General features: G+C 43.3%; 1 protein-coding gene across 6 annotated transcripts in view; it reads right to left on the reverse strand.

Annotated features, from left to right (window-relative positions):
• Positions 1-17024, reverse strand: part of DIP2A (disco interacting protein 2 homolog A) — a 119259-nt gene that overhangs the window by 50599 nt on the left and 51636 nt on the right. For all 6 annotated transcript variants that reach the window (XR_007889932.1, XR_007889933.1, XM_051623770.1 and 3 more), the window contains exons 4-5: positions 6291-6410; positions 68-313 (exon numbers count right to left, since the gene is read on the reverse strand). Coding sequence is in view for 4 of the 6 variants with exons in the window: in XM_051623770.1 (XP_051479730.1) it covers positions 68-313; positions 6291-6410 (366 nt within the window). In the remaining 2 variants the exon portion in view is untranslated. The remainder of the gene's footprint in view (positions 1-67; positions 314-6290; positions 6411-17024) is intronic.

Below are 17024 nucleotides of genomic sequence, written 5' to 3' on the forward strand. Positions count from 1 at the left end.
CCTGCTTTGGGCTTTTTGTTTTTTTTTAAAGTTTGTCTTACAACCACACAGGCAGTTGTATACTGACCTAGCTGGGTGTGTGCCATGAGATCTGCAAGCACAGTGGCAGCAGCGGTGGCAGTAGCAGTGTTGGAAGCAGCAGCAGGTTTCCCTCCTGGATGAGATGAGGTGGAGGATGCAGAGGATGAGGTGGAGGAGCCCTGAATGACCCGGTTAAGCCAGGGCTCTACGTTGGAATGGCTCTGGAACGGAGGGGAGGTGATCCGCCCGTGCCGACGCAGGGAGCCCTCATCTTCCGATGCGGACGATGTGTCTGTGATCAAAATAACCATGAGAGGCATGAAATGTGGGAATGACCCAACAGACGGGAACGTGAAGTTCTTCCGTGTCCTTCACGCAGGCCTCTCACGTGCCGCACACGAGACGCATGTATCGAGCCAATGGTACATTCACATGCACAGGTTCTGCTCATTGACATCTTTTAGGTGAATGCAACAACTTGGACACATTAGAGCCAGAACACATTGGAAGTGAAGTTCCAGTGACCTTCTGTATTTGGAACGATGCAAGACTCCAAAAAGGTTTCTACCTGAGGTACCATTCACCCCCTGTTCTCAGTGAGACCATGGGACCTGTTCCACTGAAAGAATGTTTATGTTCTAAACAGCTACCCTGCATCTCATCCCACCTGAACAAATGCCATTACATTTTTGTTGGGTACCTTTTTTTTTTCTTTTCTTTTCTTTTTTTTTTTGGGGTGGGGGGAGTGGAGGAGAAATCCTTCACTTTTGGATTCTTTTGACAATTGTTTTCATGAGATCATGGAACGGTTTGGGTTGGAAGGGACCTTAAAGATCATCTAGTTTCAACACCCCTGCATGGGCAGGGACACTTCCCATCAGATCAGGTTGCTCAAGGCCCACCCAACCTGGCCTTGAACATCTCCAGGGATGGGGCTTCCACAACCTCCCTGGGCAACCTGTTCCAGCACCTCGCCACCCTCACAGGAAAGAACTTTTTCCTAATTGCCCCTTGTCCTCTCACTACACACCCATGTAAAAAGCCCCACCCCAGCTTTCTTGTAGTCCCCCTTCAGATACTGAACAGTTGCAATAAGGTCACCACGGAGTCTCCTCTTCTCTAGGCTGAACAACCCCAACTTCCCCAGCCTATCTTCATAGAGTAAACAGGCTGAGAACTAGTTCTTGAAAACTAATTACTTAAAAAAGCACAGTGCTATCAAGTTCAATGTGAGAGTAATTTCATTAAAGAAAGAATAATTAAAAGGAATTTAAAAGCATGCATTTTAACCACATAAGCTGATATTAATGAACACTACACAGAAATGCTTCAGAGAGCATCTTTTCAGTCTAGATGTGTATTTGCCTGTTTGCAAAGCAGTTTTAAGACACAAATAATGGCCAGAACAATTAAGAAGTCAGAAGGAGCTGACAAACAGCTTCTGAAAAAGACAGGGGTCCATTACTATACTCTAGAGTCCCTTCCAGACATGGAAATAGTGGGTTATATCAGAAACTCTGCAATGTTAATTTTGGCTTAATTTTCTTTTAAAAAAACCTCCAAACACCTCACTGGTGAGCTATAAACAATTCCACATAAATTTTGTTGAAGCCGCATCAAAAGGCTGTTCTGATCTTTGGCAACAAATTGCCAGGTGTCTAATTTTCTGCTTTTCAAAAATATGTGCAATTCCAACAGCTCCAGAATAACTGCTTTCTACTGGTCTGGTGAGTTTTTCGGTAGCAGGGGAAGGGCTCCAGGGGTGGCTCCTGTAAGAAGCTGAGAAGCTGCCCCTGCTCCAAACCAGCCAAGGAGCCATTAGAGGGAGAATGGATGAACCTCTGCCATGAACATATGGAAGGACTGAGGTAACACCTGAGCAGAGAAGGACTTAGGGGAGAAGAGCTGTGCTGGGCAGGCAGAGCAGTGATGGTGGTTGGTGAGGAAGAAGGGGAAGAAGGTGCCCAAGCAGCAGTTTCCCTGCAGCCCATGGCGAGATGGCAGCTGTGCCCCTGCACTCGTGGAGGAACGTGGTGGGACATTCCCTGAAGGTGCCAGGAGGGGTGAGCTTGGCCACTGGACTTGGATTTTGTGGCCAGTGGATTTGCTGACTGTGGACTCTGATTGCTCAGCTGTGGATGCCCCTGGGCCAGGGGAGTTTGTTCCCAAAGCACCTGGGACTCTGTGAGAAGCCCAGGCTGGAGCAGCTCTGGATCTGGTGGGAAGGATTCATGGAGGTGAGGTTGGTGGAGGCCTCTGCCATGGGAGGGACCCCGTGAGGAAGCAGGGCAGGACTGTGAGGAATCCTTCTTCCTGAGGAGGAAGGAGCAGCAGGAACCACCAGCCTGTGAACTGACTCTAAATCCCATCCCCATCCCCCTGTGCTGCTGGGGGGAATCAGGGAGAGAAAGTGGGAGCAAAGGGATTTGGGTGGGAAGAAGGGAGGGGTGGGATGACATGTGCAAGCCCTGCTCTGGGTGAGTCTGTGTCCTGTGGGTGTTTGGTTAGTATGAAATTAAATTATTGTTTTTCCCCCCAAGTTAAGTCTATTTTGCCCAGGCCCTTAATTGGTGAAGAGCCCTCCCTGTCCTTTGTCTCAACCCAGGAGCTTTGTCCTCCTCATCCCAGAGTGTGTGTGTGGGGAGTTGAGTGAGTGGCCATGGGGCTGTTCCTGTGTTGTTGTGTTGGGCCGAAACCACTAAAACCACAAAAATCAGAAATAATTTCATAATAAACTTGATGGCATTTTCCATGTTAAAATCACAACCTCATTACCTGACCATCCCTAGTGAAACATGACAATTTCGAATGAAAATACACAATTGATCTTTGAGAAGATACAGCTGTGGTGGATCACCATTCCTGGGGCTGTGCCTTGTATGATATTTCTGATTACACTACTATCACAGTTGTAGGTTTTGGCTGCTGACTCCATCTGCTCCTGGAGAGGAGTCAAACTTGACCTTTAATACTTGCAACCTTCCCTTTGTCTTAGGCAGAAAGCAAAAATAAACAATTCCAGGAATATGGCACAGCACAGGACCACAAACAGTCAGGCTTCAAAAAATAAAACCCCAAATAATCAACTGCATTTGCAATCTATTATCACTTCAGAGTAAGAAAAAAGCACAGAAGAAAAGGTTTCTCAAAGGATACATGCTCTGATCCTGTCTCCTTAAGCAGGTGCAAGTTTAGCGAGGTCTGGAATTTCTAAACTTTCAGGTATCTTACACAAGTGGGAGGGGGGATACCCAAATGAAACACTTCCAATGTAAAATAGCAATTATGTACAAAAATGAAGGATGAGTAGTAAAAACATTCTAATATCAAAACAATCACAACAGAAAAGTAGCAAGGTAACATCAGTAACTAGATCTGGGGCTCTGGTGAGAGGTAACCAGTGGTTCTTGGTGTCCTATGAGCAGAATTCCACGTACTTGGCTTGCAGCTCTTCCTGGCTGGGAACAGACCCAAGACAGCCAGAGAAACCACCACCCTTTGGACAGAACTTGCACCAGGACTAGAGCTCAAGTTCTGATCACGTGAAATCCATATGGGAAGGATGAGATACTCGATGGGATGAAAACAAAAGTAAATGAGTATTTTTGGAAGGATGACTGATAAAATCAGTAACATTAGTGCTGGTCAGGAGTTGGCTTTGAATTTGACATTGTGACTAGAAACCAATGCTTCCTTCCTGGTGACTGATGGTAACTGTTTGTAACAAAAGTTTAGTTATGAAGAAAGCCAGGTTTAATTGCCTTAACTTCTGTCAATACAAGGATTTTAAGGCAGTGTAATGGCTCAAGACAACAAAACTAGATGCTTGAGTGCTACTCAGGTTCTCTGCAACTTCACATCTTTCCTGCTAACTTTGAGCTAACTGAGCTAACTTTGCAAATAAAGGCAGGCCCATTAAAAGGCAATTATTTTTTGTGAATTGATATAGCTGAAGCAAATCCTCAGAATATTTTTGAGCAGCCTGGTTACAGAAGTCATCCAGTGAACTCACCATACCATAAAGGTATCTTGTAATAAGTCACCTTCTCTTAGGAACACAGCATGACAGATCTGAGAGATGCTTAACTCTTCTCAGAACCAGGAGAGGTGCTAAGGATGGAGGACAACACGAGAGGGCAGCCTGCAGGGTCAGGCACAGGGCATGACCAGGCACCTATACCATTTACTTATGACCAGCCCTTTTTATCCTCTCACCCTGCTCTTTTCCCTGCACTTGGTTCCTCCCTAATTCACCTAAATCTACCCCTTTCCCAGTCAGTGGTTCCTCACCTAAGCATCCTGTAACAAAAGTCTCATGCAGTACCCAAATACTTTTGCCCTGCATCCCATAATGTATCTCCTACACCTCTGCAGCATCACCCCCTCAGACCAGTAGGTGCTCTAGTGTTGACTGGTCCTGATGGGTTTCATGCCTGGGTTGAGGCTCTCCAGGGACAGCCCTGAGAGAGGCCTGGACAGGCTGACCCTTCTTCTGAGTGCTTGAGTTCCTGCCTGCTGTTCTTACTCATGCTGCTTTGGGCTTCTGGAGATGTGTCTGTGAGAGGCTGATGATGGCTCCTGGGACACACCTGCGAGTAGCTGGGGAAGGGAATTATTTGAGCTCCCACATCTGCCACTCTCTGTGCTCCTGCAAAGTTGTGCAGCCCAGCTTTTATCACATAACCAGTTGACTCACAGCATCTCCATTTGAAAAAATTAAAATCTCTCCGTGTCCCCAAGACTCTGCTCCTTCAGAGCAGCCCTGACCTCAGGCAGAGCGGGCACAGCAGTCACCACAAGGACACTGCTTCAGATCTGTCCCAAAAGTATTCAAAACATATTTTGGTTCTCTCAAAAAAACTGCAAGGAAATTTCTTCTAGTTTTAAATGCTAAGGGAGACAGGAAAGCCTTGCTGTTCTCTGCTCTCAGTAGGGCTGCTGGATGTCAGCTACTTTCTGTACACCAGGGAAATGAGAAAAATGGACAGTGATACTCTATGAAATGCACCACTCTTCTGTCAGTATTTTGGTGAGTGAGAAGGAATATTACTTTGAAAAGCTTTAAACAGAAACCTCTCTCCCAAAGCCTCAGTATACAGGGGGTCACCACATTAATTTTCTCCAGGATTTCACCTGATGCAATTCAGAACTTTGTCACACAAAAACATGTATGCAGGAAAACTCAAGAGCATGATAACCACCCTGCTGCAACAGCTGCCCTCATGGAGTTCTGAATACACAAGTACTAGAAGAACAGGGTAATCTAAATGCATGATACCTCAACAGATGATCTAGACAACAACATAAGAGTGAAGAACAACTATATCTAAAACTATAAAAGAAGCTTATGATTTATTAACTAATGAAACAGCCAGAAAACCCACAAAAACAATATACAAAAGTGTGAGACTAGCAAAGAAAAGTGTAATTTCCTTTAAATGGGAAGAAAAGAAAGAAGAAATAGAGCTCAGGAAGTGAAAGAGCAGCACAGCAGACCTGCTTTTTTTACAGAAGGGGGATAAGAAATAGAATTGATGGAGAAGAGCACTAGAGGTCAGTGTGCTTCTACTCCAGGTCCACACTAGACAAGACAAGAGCACTTCATTCAAAAGTTCAGAGCTTAAGGAAATTCCTTTTCTTTGTATACAAGACTGGCCCCAAAACACTTGGCTTGATAGCACACCATGTTATCTGGAGAAAGATTTTCTTAACCTCTAGAGAATTCACTGTGAGACAACAGGAAGATTACTTTTTTCCCCTAAAAAAAATTTAAAGAAAACTTTCTGACCTAAACAATCTGAACAATTACAGCATGATTTTCTGAATGTTTTAAATTGCCCACAGCTGAATGTTCTGCAAGTTAATACAGCAATTTACTGCTCTGGCATTTTCTTCAACTCTTAAAAAAAGAATCTTATGCAATGTGAAATAAGGTATTTACAGCTCTGACATACTTGCCAAGATTATCTCCTTCCAAGCACCACATTACATAAGAGAACATACTTAATGTATAAAGGGCAACTGCTCACTCTGTTACTGCTTTCAGATGTACCTTCAGCAGCTACAGTATTTCTAGATGAGACTTAAAAAATCCTGAGGAAAGACATCAAAGAACAAATCCAACCAACCACCTGATTATCAGGAAATAGTCATGAAAACAGAAGTTAATTGCAACATACTTACAACTTAGTAGAACAAAGCATTTGCTCTTTTATATTTTGCTATCACATTCACCTGGCAAGACTGACACATGTTAACTCAATAGATACCTGGAGGTGTGTACGTTTCTACTGAAGAGTGCACAAGAACAGACCGTCTTTTGGAAGGCATGGGCATCTTCCTCTCTTTGTATTTTGCCAGTGCTGCTTGTACTGCTTCAGTGTGGACATCTATACAGAAAACAAACAAACAAGAAAAAGGGTTAAGAGATGTTTAATAATTATTTCTTTCTAAAAGCATGGAAAACATTAATGGTATCTTTTACAGCTCAAATCCAAAGGCTAAATTGCACTTGATGGTCCTTTCATAGAGTTGACCCCAATTGCTCATCTCACAGAAAGGAGCAGGTTCTCAGCTTCAGAGAAAGCAGCACTTCTTTGAGAGCAGAAAGGTTCAAAGCTGAACTACAGGAACATGTTTTTCAATCCTGAAGCTGTGACAGCTCTACCAATTGTTTGTCCTTCAGCAGGGTTTGGTAGGACTGGACAGATACACCTCCCTCCCACGCAGGTTCAGCTCAGAAGCAACAGCTTCAACAGTTAAGGGAGAATTTATGCAGGGTCAAGGTGACATTTTCCTCATGAAATCAGCTTGAAAAGGCTTTGCAAGTATAATTTAGGAAGAACACCCTGAAAAATCAAGACTGTAGTTACAGAAAACCTGGCACATTAGTTCTGAGCTATCTTTTATGTATTGGGGGATGGAATTTCAATGCAGATACTGTAAATTGGCAACAGCTTTGAACTCCTCATTCTTCCATGTCCTCAATGGGAAAAGAATTGAGAAATGTATGCTTGAATCTCTCACAAAATATGCAAGTAAGAAAAAAACCAGAAAGAAGAGACTACATATATATGAAGAGTTAGGGAAGAGACACAAACTGTTCTCACTTTCCCAAAAGCAAAAATTAATATAGTCATTGGGTATATTTTAGGTTTTATTATTTTTAAGCCAAAACTGTGAATAAAGAGGAATTTAGTGCTGAATGAAGACCACACTGCAGATAAAACTTAGTATTCAAGTAACTCTGAATTGCCTTCAGCAGATTTTTCTCTTTACATACATATTCCAGTGGTGTCAAAAGCTAAAATTGAGGGAGAAAGAAAATCCACGAGAAATGAACAGATGTCAAGATGAGGCAGACTGAAAATATACTTTAACTTATGAACCAAGATTTAAACCCATGAAAAACAAGTACAACATGTATATACACTTACAAATAGCTACAAAGGTCCCAAAAGCAAGTAATGTGATTATGCTTCTGTCTTGTCACACTTTTATGTGGAAGCAAGAACTACAGAATCAAACTGTTCAATTTGACAAAAAGATGGATTCTTTCCTTAAGTATCCATCTGAGGCTGCAATTACCTAACAGGTTGATAAGACCAAGACCTGCAGGTATGATACTCAGACATGTGACATACACACAATTATATAGCTTAAATTTTTCTAAAAAGTAGTTTATCTGGCCCATATTTACAGGAATTAACCTTGATGACAACTACAAGTAAGCTCCATGTTTTATTTTTTTTTAAAAAGTACTAGTTCTGGTGCTAGTCCCACACCTGCTCAGCATGAGGTGCTAATTTGTTTTAAATATGCTGATCAATCCCAATTAACTTTGAGAAAGCAAGATAGCTCAGGGGAAAGTTCATCAGTATATGTTTTAGGGAAAATGGGAAGAGATTTTCGGGTGCCCCAGAAAAATGACAGGCTGTGAAAAGTAAAGGACAGCACATCCATGGGAACCTTTGGAAGTCCTGGCACAAAGAACTTTCCAAAGGCAGCCGTGTCCCAGTCCACTGGATAAACACCTGACCCTTGGGGGACAATTATTCAGTTCTCCATCTCAAAAAACAGGTTACAAATGCCACCCATAAACTCAGAAGCGCAACCTCGCAGGTCCAAAGGAGAAACAAACCGTTTCCCTCAGCCTGGCCAAATGGGTCTGAAAAATCAAAACAAACCCTGCACACACCATCCCAGACACCACCTCTTGGCAGTGACAACGGCACTTTGCAAGTCTGCCTTTTCAACAGATCATCTGTTCAGTGCTGTGTTTAAAATACATACGTGCAAATATACTACAGCACCTCTGCATCCTGACAAGACTTGGTAGGTGCTTGTCTCAAAGAAGAACTTTCTGTGCAGCTAAACTGTGGGGTTCAGACATGATGTTGTTATGAGGAAAAAATTATGAAAAACCCCCAACACTTCTTAAATCTGTCTTTTGAGACAAGATTTTTTTTCTTTATACCAGGCACCATGTAAGATTTTGGCTGCTGTCCTTTACACCAAGGAGTCGTTCATGGATGTTTCATGAATCCAAAATTCACTACTTTCTCCCTATCCCTGCTTCCCTTCCCCACATCTGGGCTACTGCTTTTTGTCACATCTTGGTTTCTCCTTATCTTTTGTTTTAGACTTCAAGCCGCCCCCCCTCCCCAATAAATGTCCATCTTGAAGTTCATTCTCATGGATATCCAAAAGCAAATTTCTGAAAACTCAACACACTTCTTGTTTTACTGTGTTACTTACATGCAGACATTACTGCTATCCACAGACTTGATAATATTACTTAAATTAAGCTTAGTTTTGCAGCCTTAAAAGTTGGGGGCAAAATGCCAATTCTGCAGGACCCATTTCCACAGTAGAACCTGAAGTCAAAACCAAGCTATGTGTTTTTTAAAATGTTCAGTAAGTTTTACATGCATTCACTTCAACTGTTCATATGATCTACATATAATTTACAAGACATTTTTAGGATATATTAACATCTGGTAGGAAGAAGAGGAACATAACAAACATATATAAATTCATTAAGTCGTCAAATAATGTTGCAGACTGAAAAACTAAAGCATTCTTAGCTGCTTGTGTATGTAGGGAAAGGACTAGCCTGAGGCAAGGGTGTATGGAGGCATTTTAACCAAGCAGAGTGGGACAGGTCACAACATCATACAAATTTGTGGTAGCAAGCATGGGAACCACTTTTGATTCAATTTCCAGAGGGCAGAATCAGCACCAGCTCCTCCTCTAATCCACGTAACTCCTACTCCAAAACCTGGAAAATACCAGATTAAATGATACAAATGAAAGATGATAGAGACAATAAAAAGATTAAAGATGATTATAGACAGTAAATGATCCGTGAGCCAGCAGTGTGCCCTTGCTGCCAAGAAGGCCACTGGAATCCTAGGTTGCATAAAGAAGAGCATGGCCAGTAGGTCGAGGGAGGTCATCCTCCCCCTCTGCCCTGGTGAGGCCACATCTGGAGGCTCCACAGTTCAAGAGAGGCAGGGAACTATTCCAGAGAGTCCAGCGGAGGGTGACGAAGATGACAGGGGGACTGGAGCATCTCTCTTAGGAGGAAAGGCTGAAGGAGCTGGGACTCTTTAACCTGGAGATGAGAAGGCTGAGGGGAGAGCTTATCAATGTATACAAGTATCTAAAGGCTGGGTGCAAGGAAGATGGAGACAGGCTCTCCTCAGTAGTTGCCAGTGTCAGAACGAGGGGCAATGGGTGCAAGTTGGAACAAGGGAAGTTCCACTGAAATATGCAGAAAAACTTCTTTACAGTGAGGGTGATGGAGCCCTGGGACAGGCTGCCCAGGAAGGGTGTGGAATCTCCACCTCTGAAGATATTCAAAACCCACCGAGATGCAATCCTGTGTAAAGTGCTCTAGGTTATCCTACTTCAGTAGGAGAGCTGGACTAGATGATCTCTAGAGATCCCTTCCAACTCCAGCAATTAAGTGATGATAGCCTGACAATTTTTATTCTGTTTCATGTTTTATTTTTATAGCTCTGATTTAACTCATCAGTTCCTTCTGTACTCATTAAGATCTATTTCCAGCTTGAATTTTTTTCTTTCAATATCTTGTCCTTCAATAACAACTGAGCAGGACCATCCTCTCCCAGACAAGTAAATTAAGGTATTGGTTTCACTTCCCTGAAACGTTTAGTTCGTGCTCCACGTTTCCTTTAAGAGTTTATCTAGATTATGTACATGATGAAACAGACTCCACTAATAAAAGTAAAAGGAATAAAATACTTCTAAAGAAGCAGAACATTTCAAGTACAAAAAATCCAGAAATTAAAGTTGAACTGGAAAATGGAATTGCAAAAAGAAGCTCTCTACCATTGTCAGTTACTAATTTCTGGATAATTTAATGTGAAACTGATTTAGCATGTAAGAACTGTGCACTTCAGTTTTATTCAGCAGATTAAAGAGTCATTAAAATCAGATCAAATGCTATCTATATGCCATCATTTCTGAGAAGAGGGAACACAACTGTTCAACCGTGCACACTGCAAGAGATAGACAGCAAGCCCAGCATCTTATAACATGGAGATTAAACTCAAAGTGAAAAGAAAATGTATATGCTGCCATACCAAAGCAGAAGAAAGTCTTGAAAAGATAGTTTTAAGTTTCTGAACTTTTACTAAGCTGCAAACAATCATCAACAATTTATTATTGATTCAAAATATCTTCTCCTTCCTCTGTTGCAGTAAACTCAATAATCTTCTCATTTTATGTATCTGTTCTCATTTTCTTTCCTTCTACATGTCCTTAAAAAAGGATAGGGGGAGTAAAGTAAGAGGTATTTTGGGGACTATAAATCACCTAAAAACTTACACCCTAAACCCTCCAGCTACTAGAAGACCTTTTTTTTTTTCCTTGTTTGTAGCCTCTGCCTGTTTATCAGCTTCTGATTCTTGCTCCTGCCTTAGGCACAGGAGAAAGAATTTCTACAGTTGTCTGAAGAAAAAATGGCATCCATAGGTTGACCAGTTTCTCTACTTCTCACAGACCTGCAAGTACCAGCAGCTAAAGCAACCAGCACTGTCTGCCTCTGCAAATGGCTGGTGCATGTGATTGCATCTCTGTGACTAGGACTGTCAGTAAACAAATTTAGCTAATATAGCTCCAAAGTCTGGCAACAAACCACAGAGGACCAGTGCACGATCAAGCTCTCTGAAACAAAAGGACAGGGGAAATGGCAAGGAAAAAAGGACAAGAAAAAAAGAGGGAGAGAGCTCATAAAATCCCAGACTGGTTTGGGTTGGAAGGGACCTTAAAGATCATCCAGTTCCAACCCCCCCTGCATTGGCAGGGACACCTCCCACCAGCCCAGGTTGCTCCAAGCCCCTTCAACACTGCCAGGGATGGGGCAGCCACAGCTTTTCTGGGTAACCCAGGCCAGGGTTTTACCAACCTCACAGCAAAGAATTTCTCCTAATGTCTCACCTTAATCTCCCCTCTTGCAGCTTGAAATTGTTCCTCCTCATCCCATCACTCCCTGCCCTTATAAAAAGCCCCTCTCCATCTTTCCTGTAGCCCCTTCAGGTACTGAAAGGTGCTCTAAGGTCTCCCCAGAGCCTTCACTTCTCCAGGCTGAACAGCCCCAGCTCTTTGTATCTAGCTGCTGTTACAGGTATCACCCCTGCACGCTGAGCAGGCTTGTCCTCACCTGGAGCAGCTCCCTCAATGCATCTCAGTATCCTGTTCCAGGCAAGGTGGGAGAACAGGCTGCATATTACAGCTGTACACCCAACAGGCTGAAACCTGAAATAGTGCAAGAATGGAAAAGAGAAACTACAGCTGCCAGGAAAAGCCTCCAGACACCCAGAGGGCTTACGAGCTCACTTGTGTTCTCATCCAAAACCAGGCAGCAGTGGGACTGAGTGTAGGAGAAGGCACAGTGCCCAGAAACCACACACCACTCCTGAAAGAAAAGCCATCAGCGAGAGCAATACACCCATCCCCAAGTGTCTCTGGATTGAGGCAATTCATTAGGTAATATTAATTATTTAGGTAATTTATTAGCCTACAATATTTATTGATGATATTCACTGCTGGAAATTTTTTGGTCATATTTACTGCCTGAAGACAAAAATCTGTGGATGATAAAAATTTAGTTAATTTAAATGGCCAACAACTCTGGGACATAAAAAAATGTGCTTGCGGTTCACAAATGGCAGATTAACTGCATAAAAAGGCAAAATTGTTTCACTTGTTTATTTTAAGGAATTCATGCTGATGGTTCTAAAATAACTATAACTGCTCCAGAAAGAGCCCCTGTTCTGTGAAGAGTTGCATTCTACCCTCATCTGCTACTCTTGACAAGAGGCAAAGAAAGGAAATAAAAAGAAATAAAGGCTGGAAGGAAATTGAAAAACAAACAAACAAACCAACCAGAAAATACACATCTCTGAATGTCTGAAGAATAAATAAGGCATGCTGTTGATAGAACCAGTATTGCTCAGAATTACAGCCTAAAGCTGTTTGTGCTTCACAACAGGCAATGTGTGCCAACAAGGTAAGAACATTTCAAGTTGGTGGTGGTGCTGGGCATCTTTTCTTTAGGTAGAAACACTCCTAGTGTAGCTAGAACTTCTGAGATAAAAATGGGACTGCTTTGTGAAATAAAACTGACTTTTTATGCCAAATGATTGGGAGGAATAAAGTGAAGCTTTGCACTTTGCAGTAATTAGTGTTTTCTGAGACAACTTGTCAACATTTCTATGCATGTTCCAAACCTCAGAGCATGGGTAGCCATGAAAAAACCCACCAACACCAAGGTGAGGCATTTTCAGACTCGTGTACTAGATGGCTCAGTATTTATTCGAATCAGAGTAGTAATACTTGCAAAGGGTAAAACACATGCCAAACACCTTGCTTTTTTGTGTCCCTCTTCACTGAGATAAAGAAAACCACTAATACAATCAATCTGAAGATTTTAAAAATAAAATTAAGAGAGAAAAAATGAGGAAATCTATTGGCTTCTGAAAGCTCTATTACCTTTAACATCCATCAAGCCAAGCAAAACCATTGCTATTTGGTTTTATACCACCTGAGCACACCAAGCCTCATCACGTATCACTAACTGGAAAAAGAAATTCAATTGCATTTGTTACAACTAAGAACTTTTTCCACAAAGAGTTTGAATTTCCAAGTGAAGAACACACTCCAGGCAAGATTTTTTAATGGAACATGAATGAGTGGAGCAGTGATGGAAGCCACAGAAGGACGTGGCAGTTCTCATCAAGCACTACTGAGCGTCTGGCACTGGCCACTGACAAGCACAAGAAACAACCTATATCCTCAACACATCAGGCTTTATCTTGAATACCTGCTCACTGGCAGGACTGCCAGAACACTTGGGGTCATTGAGGAGCACCCATATTGATATATAAAAATACTGGCTAAGCTCTAGACTGAGGAGGCTGTGAGCAGTACTTCAGAATCACTGAAAATTGATTTAAATAATTTCAAAATCAACAAGATTTTGATCTAACTCTAGGAAAAGAGGAAGCCCTGATAACAAGATTAACATACAAACCCCACATCTATTAATAAGCAAGTGTGCTAGCTGAACCTGTTGATACCACCCACTTCCAGAAGTCTTGCACTCTTAGGACTAATGAGCCCTTATGCCAAACTTCTCCCAAACATGGCAGGGTTGTTTATGTGCTTCTTGTTTTGTTGCTTTGCTTCTTTAAGTATCCTCAGTGCAAACTGAGTGGAACATCTGAGGCTCTCAGCCAGGAAAACTGTCCATGTACACAATCCACTGCTCTCAGCTCTCCCAGCACTCTTGGCTAATGGTTTCCAAATATTCCCTGTTGCAGTTATGCTCTTTTTGCAGATTTCATTTCTGTCAAGCAACATCACATGCTACTATAAATGCATTAGTCTCTATCAAATGCATGGCTCTGCCTGTAATTTATTTGGAATTTACTTGGTCTCAAAGTAACTGGGAAATTATAGCTGTATTTGAAGCACTACATCAGGTTGGGGTTTTTTGATATCTATTCAACAGTAGAATTAGATGGACATTTGAAATATAAAAATGACTAATTTGTACAAACCCTTAAAAAGGTCATTTACTTAATTTTGATACTTCTGAAGTTTCTTCTTTGTGCAGCTGAACACATGCACCTCTCCTAGGAGTCCATAAGTATTCTCAGAATATTTACAGAAGTCTCATTCATCCTCCAGTTATTCCCAAGGAACCCTACAGGCACATCAGCTCCATCTCTGGAGCAAGGTTTTCAATGTCAACAGTGCAAGAATGACACAATAACCACTATGCCCAAGCAGTTGCAAAGCCAGGTGACACAAGCCCAGCAACTTACTAAAGATGTGCAATGGGTATCATTACTTGCACATCCCCAAACCCAACATATATAAATACCCCGGAACACAAACAGAAAAATTTCCAGTTAGGAGTCCCAAGGTATTTAGAAGAGCAAGGCTTCCAAGCACCTGCCTTTCCTCACTATTGTGAGGAGGAATTTTGCAGGGAAACAGTGTACTTCAACCACCTGAAAAGTAACAATGGGAACAGGATGTGATGAGGTTATTGGTATTTTTCACAGAAGTTTCCAAAACAGGTTTGTCACAGTGGTGTCCATTTAAAGTTAAGTAGAATATCCATTGTGACATTTCCCTTTTTTGTGCTGTTGCTTTTGTACACCAGGAAATATTTGAAAGTGACCTACAGTAAATATGATAATACTATAACCTTCCTTGCACAAAAGAGCCCAGCCAAGCAAGCAAAAATGTCCCCACAACCCACAGGCACTAGTCCTCTAAACGTTGGAGTAACTGGTCTAGAGACTAGAAACCCAATCAGCAAACAAGAGAATATGATTAAGCACAGTGTGAAATTCACAATAAGGAAGACATCAGAAGGCATGTCTACAATTTCTTTCCCTCCTAGCATTTTCTCCATTCTGGATTTGAAGAAAAATACAGAAGCATATGGAGGGTGGAAACTAGGGCAGGTATCCTGGGAGGATTACAGAGAGGTTGTCTGAGCAGCCAGGGATCAGGTGAGGAGAGCCAAATCCCAGATGGAATTAAATCTCACCAGGGATCTTAAGAGCAGTAAGAAGAGCTGCTGTAGGTATGCTGGGGAGAAAAGGACAAGCAAAGAGAATGTAGGTGCTCTCCTGAAGGAAACGGGCAAGATAGCAACACAGGAAATGGAGAAGGCTGAGGTCCTCAATGACTGCTTTGCTTCAGTCTTCTCTGGCAAGGGCTCCAGCCTCAACACAAAGGCCACAGCAGGTGAAAGCAGGGACTGGGAGAATGAAGTAACCCCCCACTGTAGGACAAGAACAGGTTGGTGACCATCTGAAGAACCTGAAGGTGCACGAGTCTGTGGGACCTGATGGGGTTCACCCACGGGTCCTGAGGGAGCTGGCAGATGCAGTTGCTGAGCCTCTGTCCATCATGTTTGAGAGACCATGGCAGTCTGGTCAGGTTCCTGCTGATTGGAAAAAATGGGAACATAGCCCCTGTTTTTAAAAAAGGGGAAGAAGGAAGAGCCAGGGAACTAGAGGCTGGTCAGTCTCTGTGCCTGGCAAGGTCATGGAGCAGATCCTCCTGGAAAGTCTGCTAAGGCACATGGAAAATAAAGAGGTGATTGGTGACAGCCAACAGGGCTTCACTAGGGACAAGTCATGCCTGACCCATTGGGTGGCCTTCCAGAACAAGGCTACAGAGGTGGTGGACGGTGGCAGAGCAACTGATGACATCTACCTGGATTTGTGCAAGGCCTTTGACACTGTCCCACACCACATCCTGGTCTGCAAACTCACGAGACATGGATTTGACAGATGGACCACTCGGTGGATAAGAGGTTGGCTGGATGGCCCCACCCAGAGAGTTGTGGTCAATGGTTCAGTGTCCCAGTGGAGGCAAGGGACAAGTGGTGCTCCTCGGGGGTCAGTGTTGGGACCAGTGCTGTTTAACGTCTTCGTTGCAGACATAGACAGTGGGATTGAGTGTCTGTCTCCTCAGCAGGTTTGCTGATGATACCAAGCTGGGTGGTGTGGTTGACACCCTGGAGGGAAGGGATCCATCCAGAGGAACCTTGACAGGCTGGAGAGGTTTGCCCATGCCAACCTCATGAGGTTCAACAAGGCCAAGTGCAGGGTCCTGCACCTGGGTCAGCACAACCCCAGGCACAAATACAGGATGGGGGAAGAATGGATTATGAGCAGTCCTGAGGAGAAGGACTTGGGGGTGGGAGGAGATGAGAAGCTGGAGATGAGCCACCAGTGAGGGCTGGAGCCCAGAGGGGCAATTGTGTCCTGGGCTGCATCCAAAGAAGTGTGGCCAGCTGGGCCAGGAGGGGATCCTGCCCCTCTGCTCTGCTCTGGTGAGACCCCACCTGGAGCACTGTGTACAGCTTTGGAGATCTCCGCACAAGATATGGACCTGTTGCTGAGGGTCCAGAGAAGGGCCACCAAGATGATCCAAGGGCTGGAGCAGCTTTGCTAGGGAAACAGGCTGAGAGATTTGAGGAGTTCAGCCTGGAGAAGAGAAGGCTCCAGGGAGACCTTAGAGCACCTTCCAGTGCCTGGAGGGGCTCCAGGAAAGCTGGGGAGGGGCTTTTCATCAGAGAGGGTAGTGATAGGATATGGGTGAATGGTTTTAAACTGAAATAGGGGAGATTTAGTTGGAAATTGGGAAGAAGTTCCTCACCATGAGCGTAGTAAGGCACTGGAATAGGTTGCCCAGGGAGGTTGTGGAAGCCCCCTCCCTGGCAGTATTCAAAGCCAGGTTGGATGAGGCTTGTGCAGTCTGGTCTGGTGGGAGGTGTCCCTGTCCACGGCAGGGAGGTTGGGACCTGATGATCTTTAAGGTCCCTTCCAACCTTCACCATTCTATGATTCTAAGAAAAATGTTCATGTATAGACACAGAAAAAGCCACCTGCAAAATATTCATTGGCTCTTCCCTTCTTCCAAATCACTTCCAACTTTTTCTTTAG

The sequence above is a fragment of the Apus apus genome, chromosome 6, assembly GCF_020740795.1.
Source record: "Apus apus isolate bApuApu2 chromosome 6, bApuApu2.pri.cur, whole genome shotgun sequence".
Classification (NCBI taxonomy): domain Eukaryota; kingdom Metazoa; phylum Chordata; class Aves; order Apodiformes; family Apodidae; genus Apus; species Apus apus.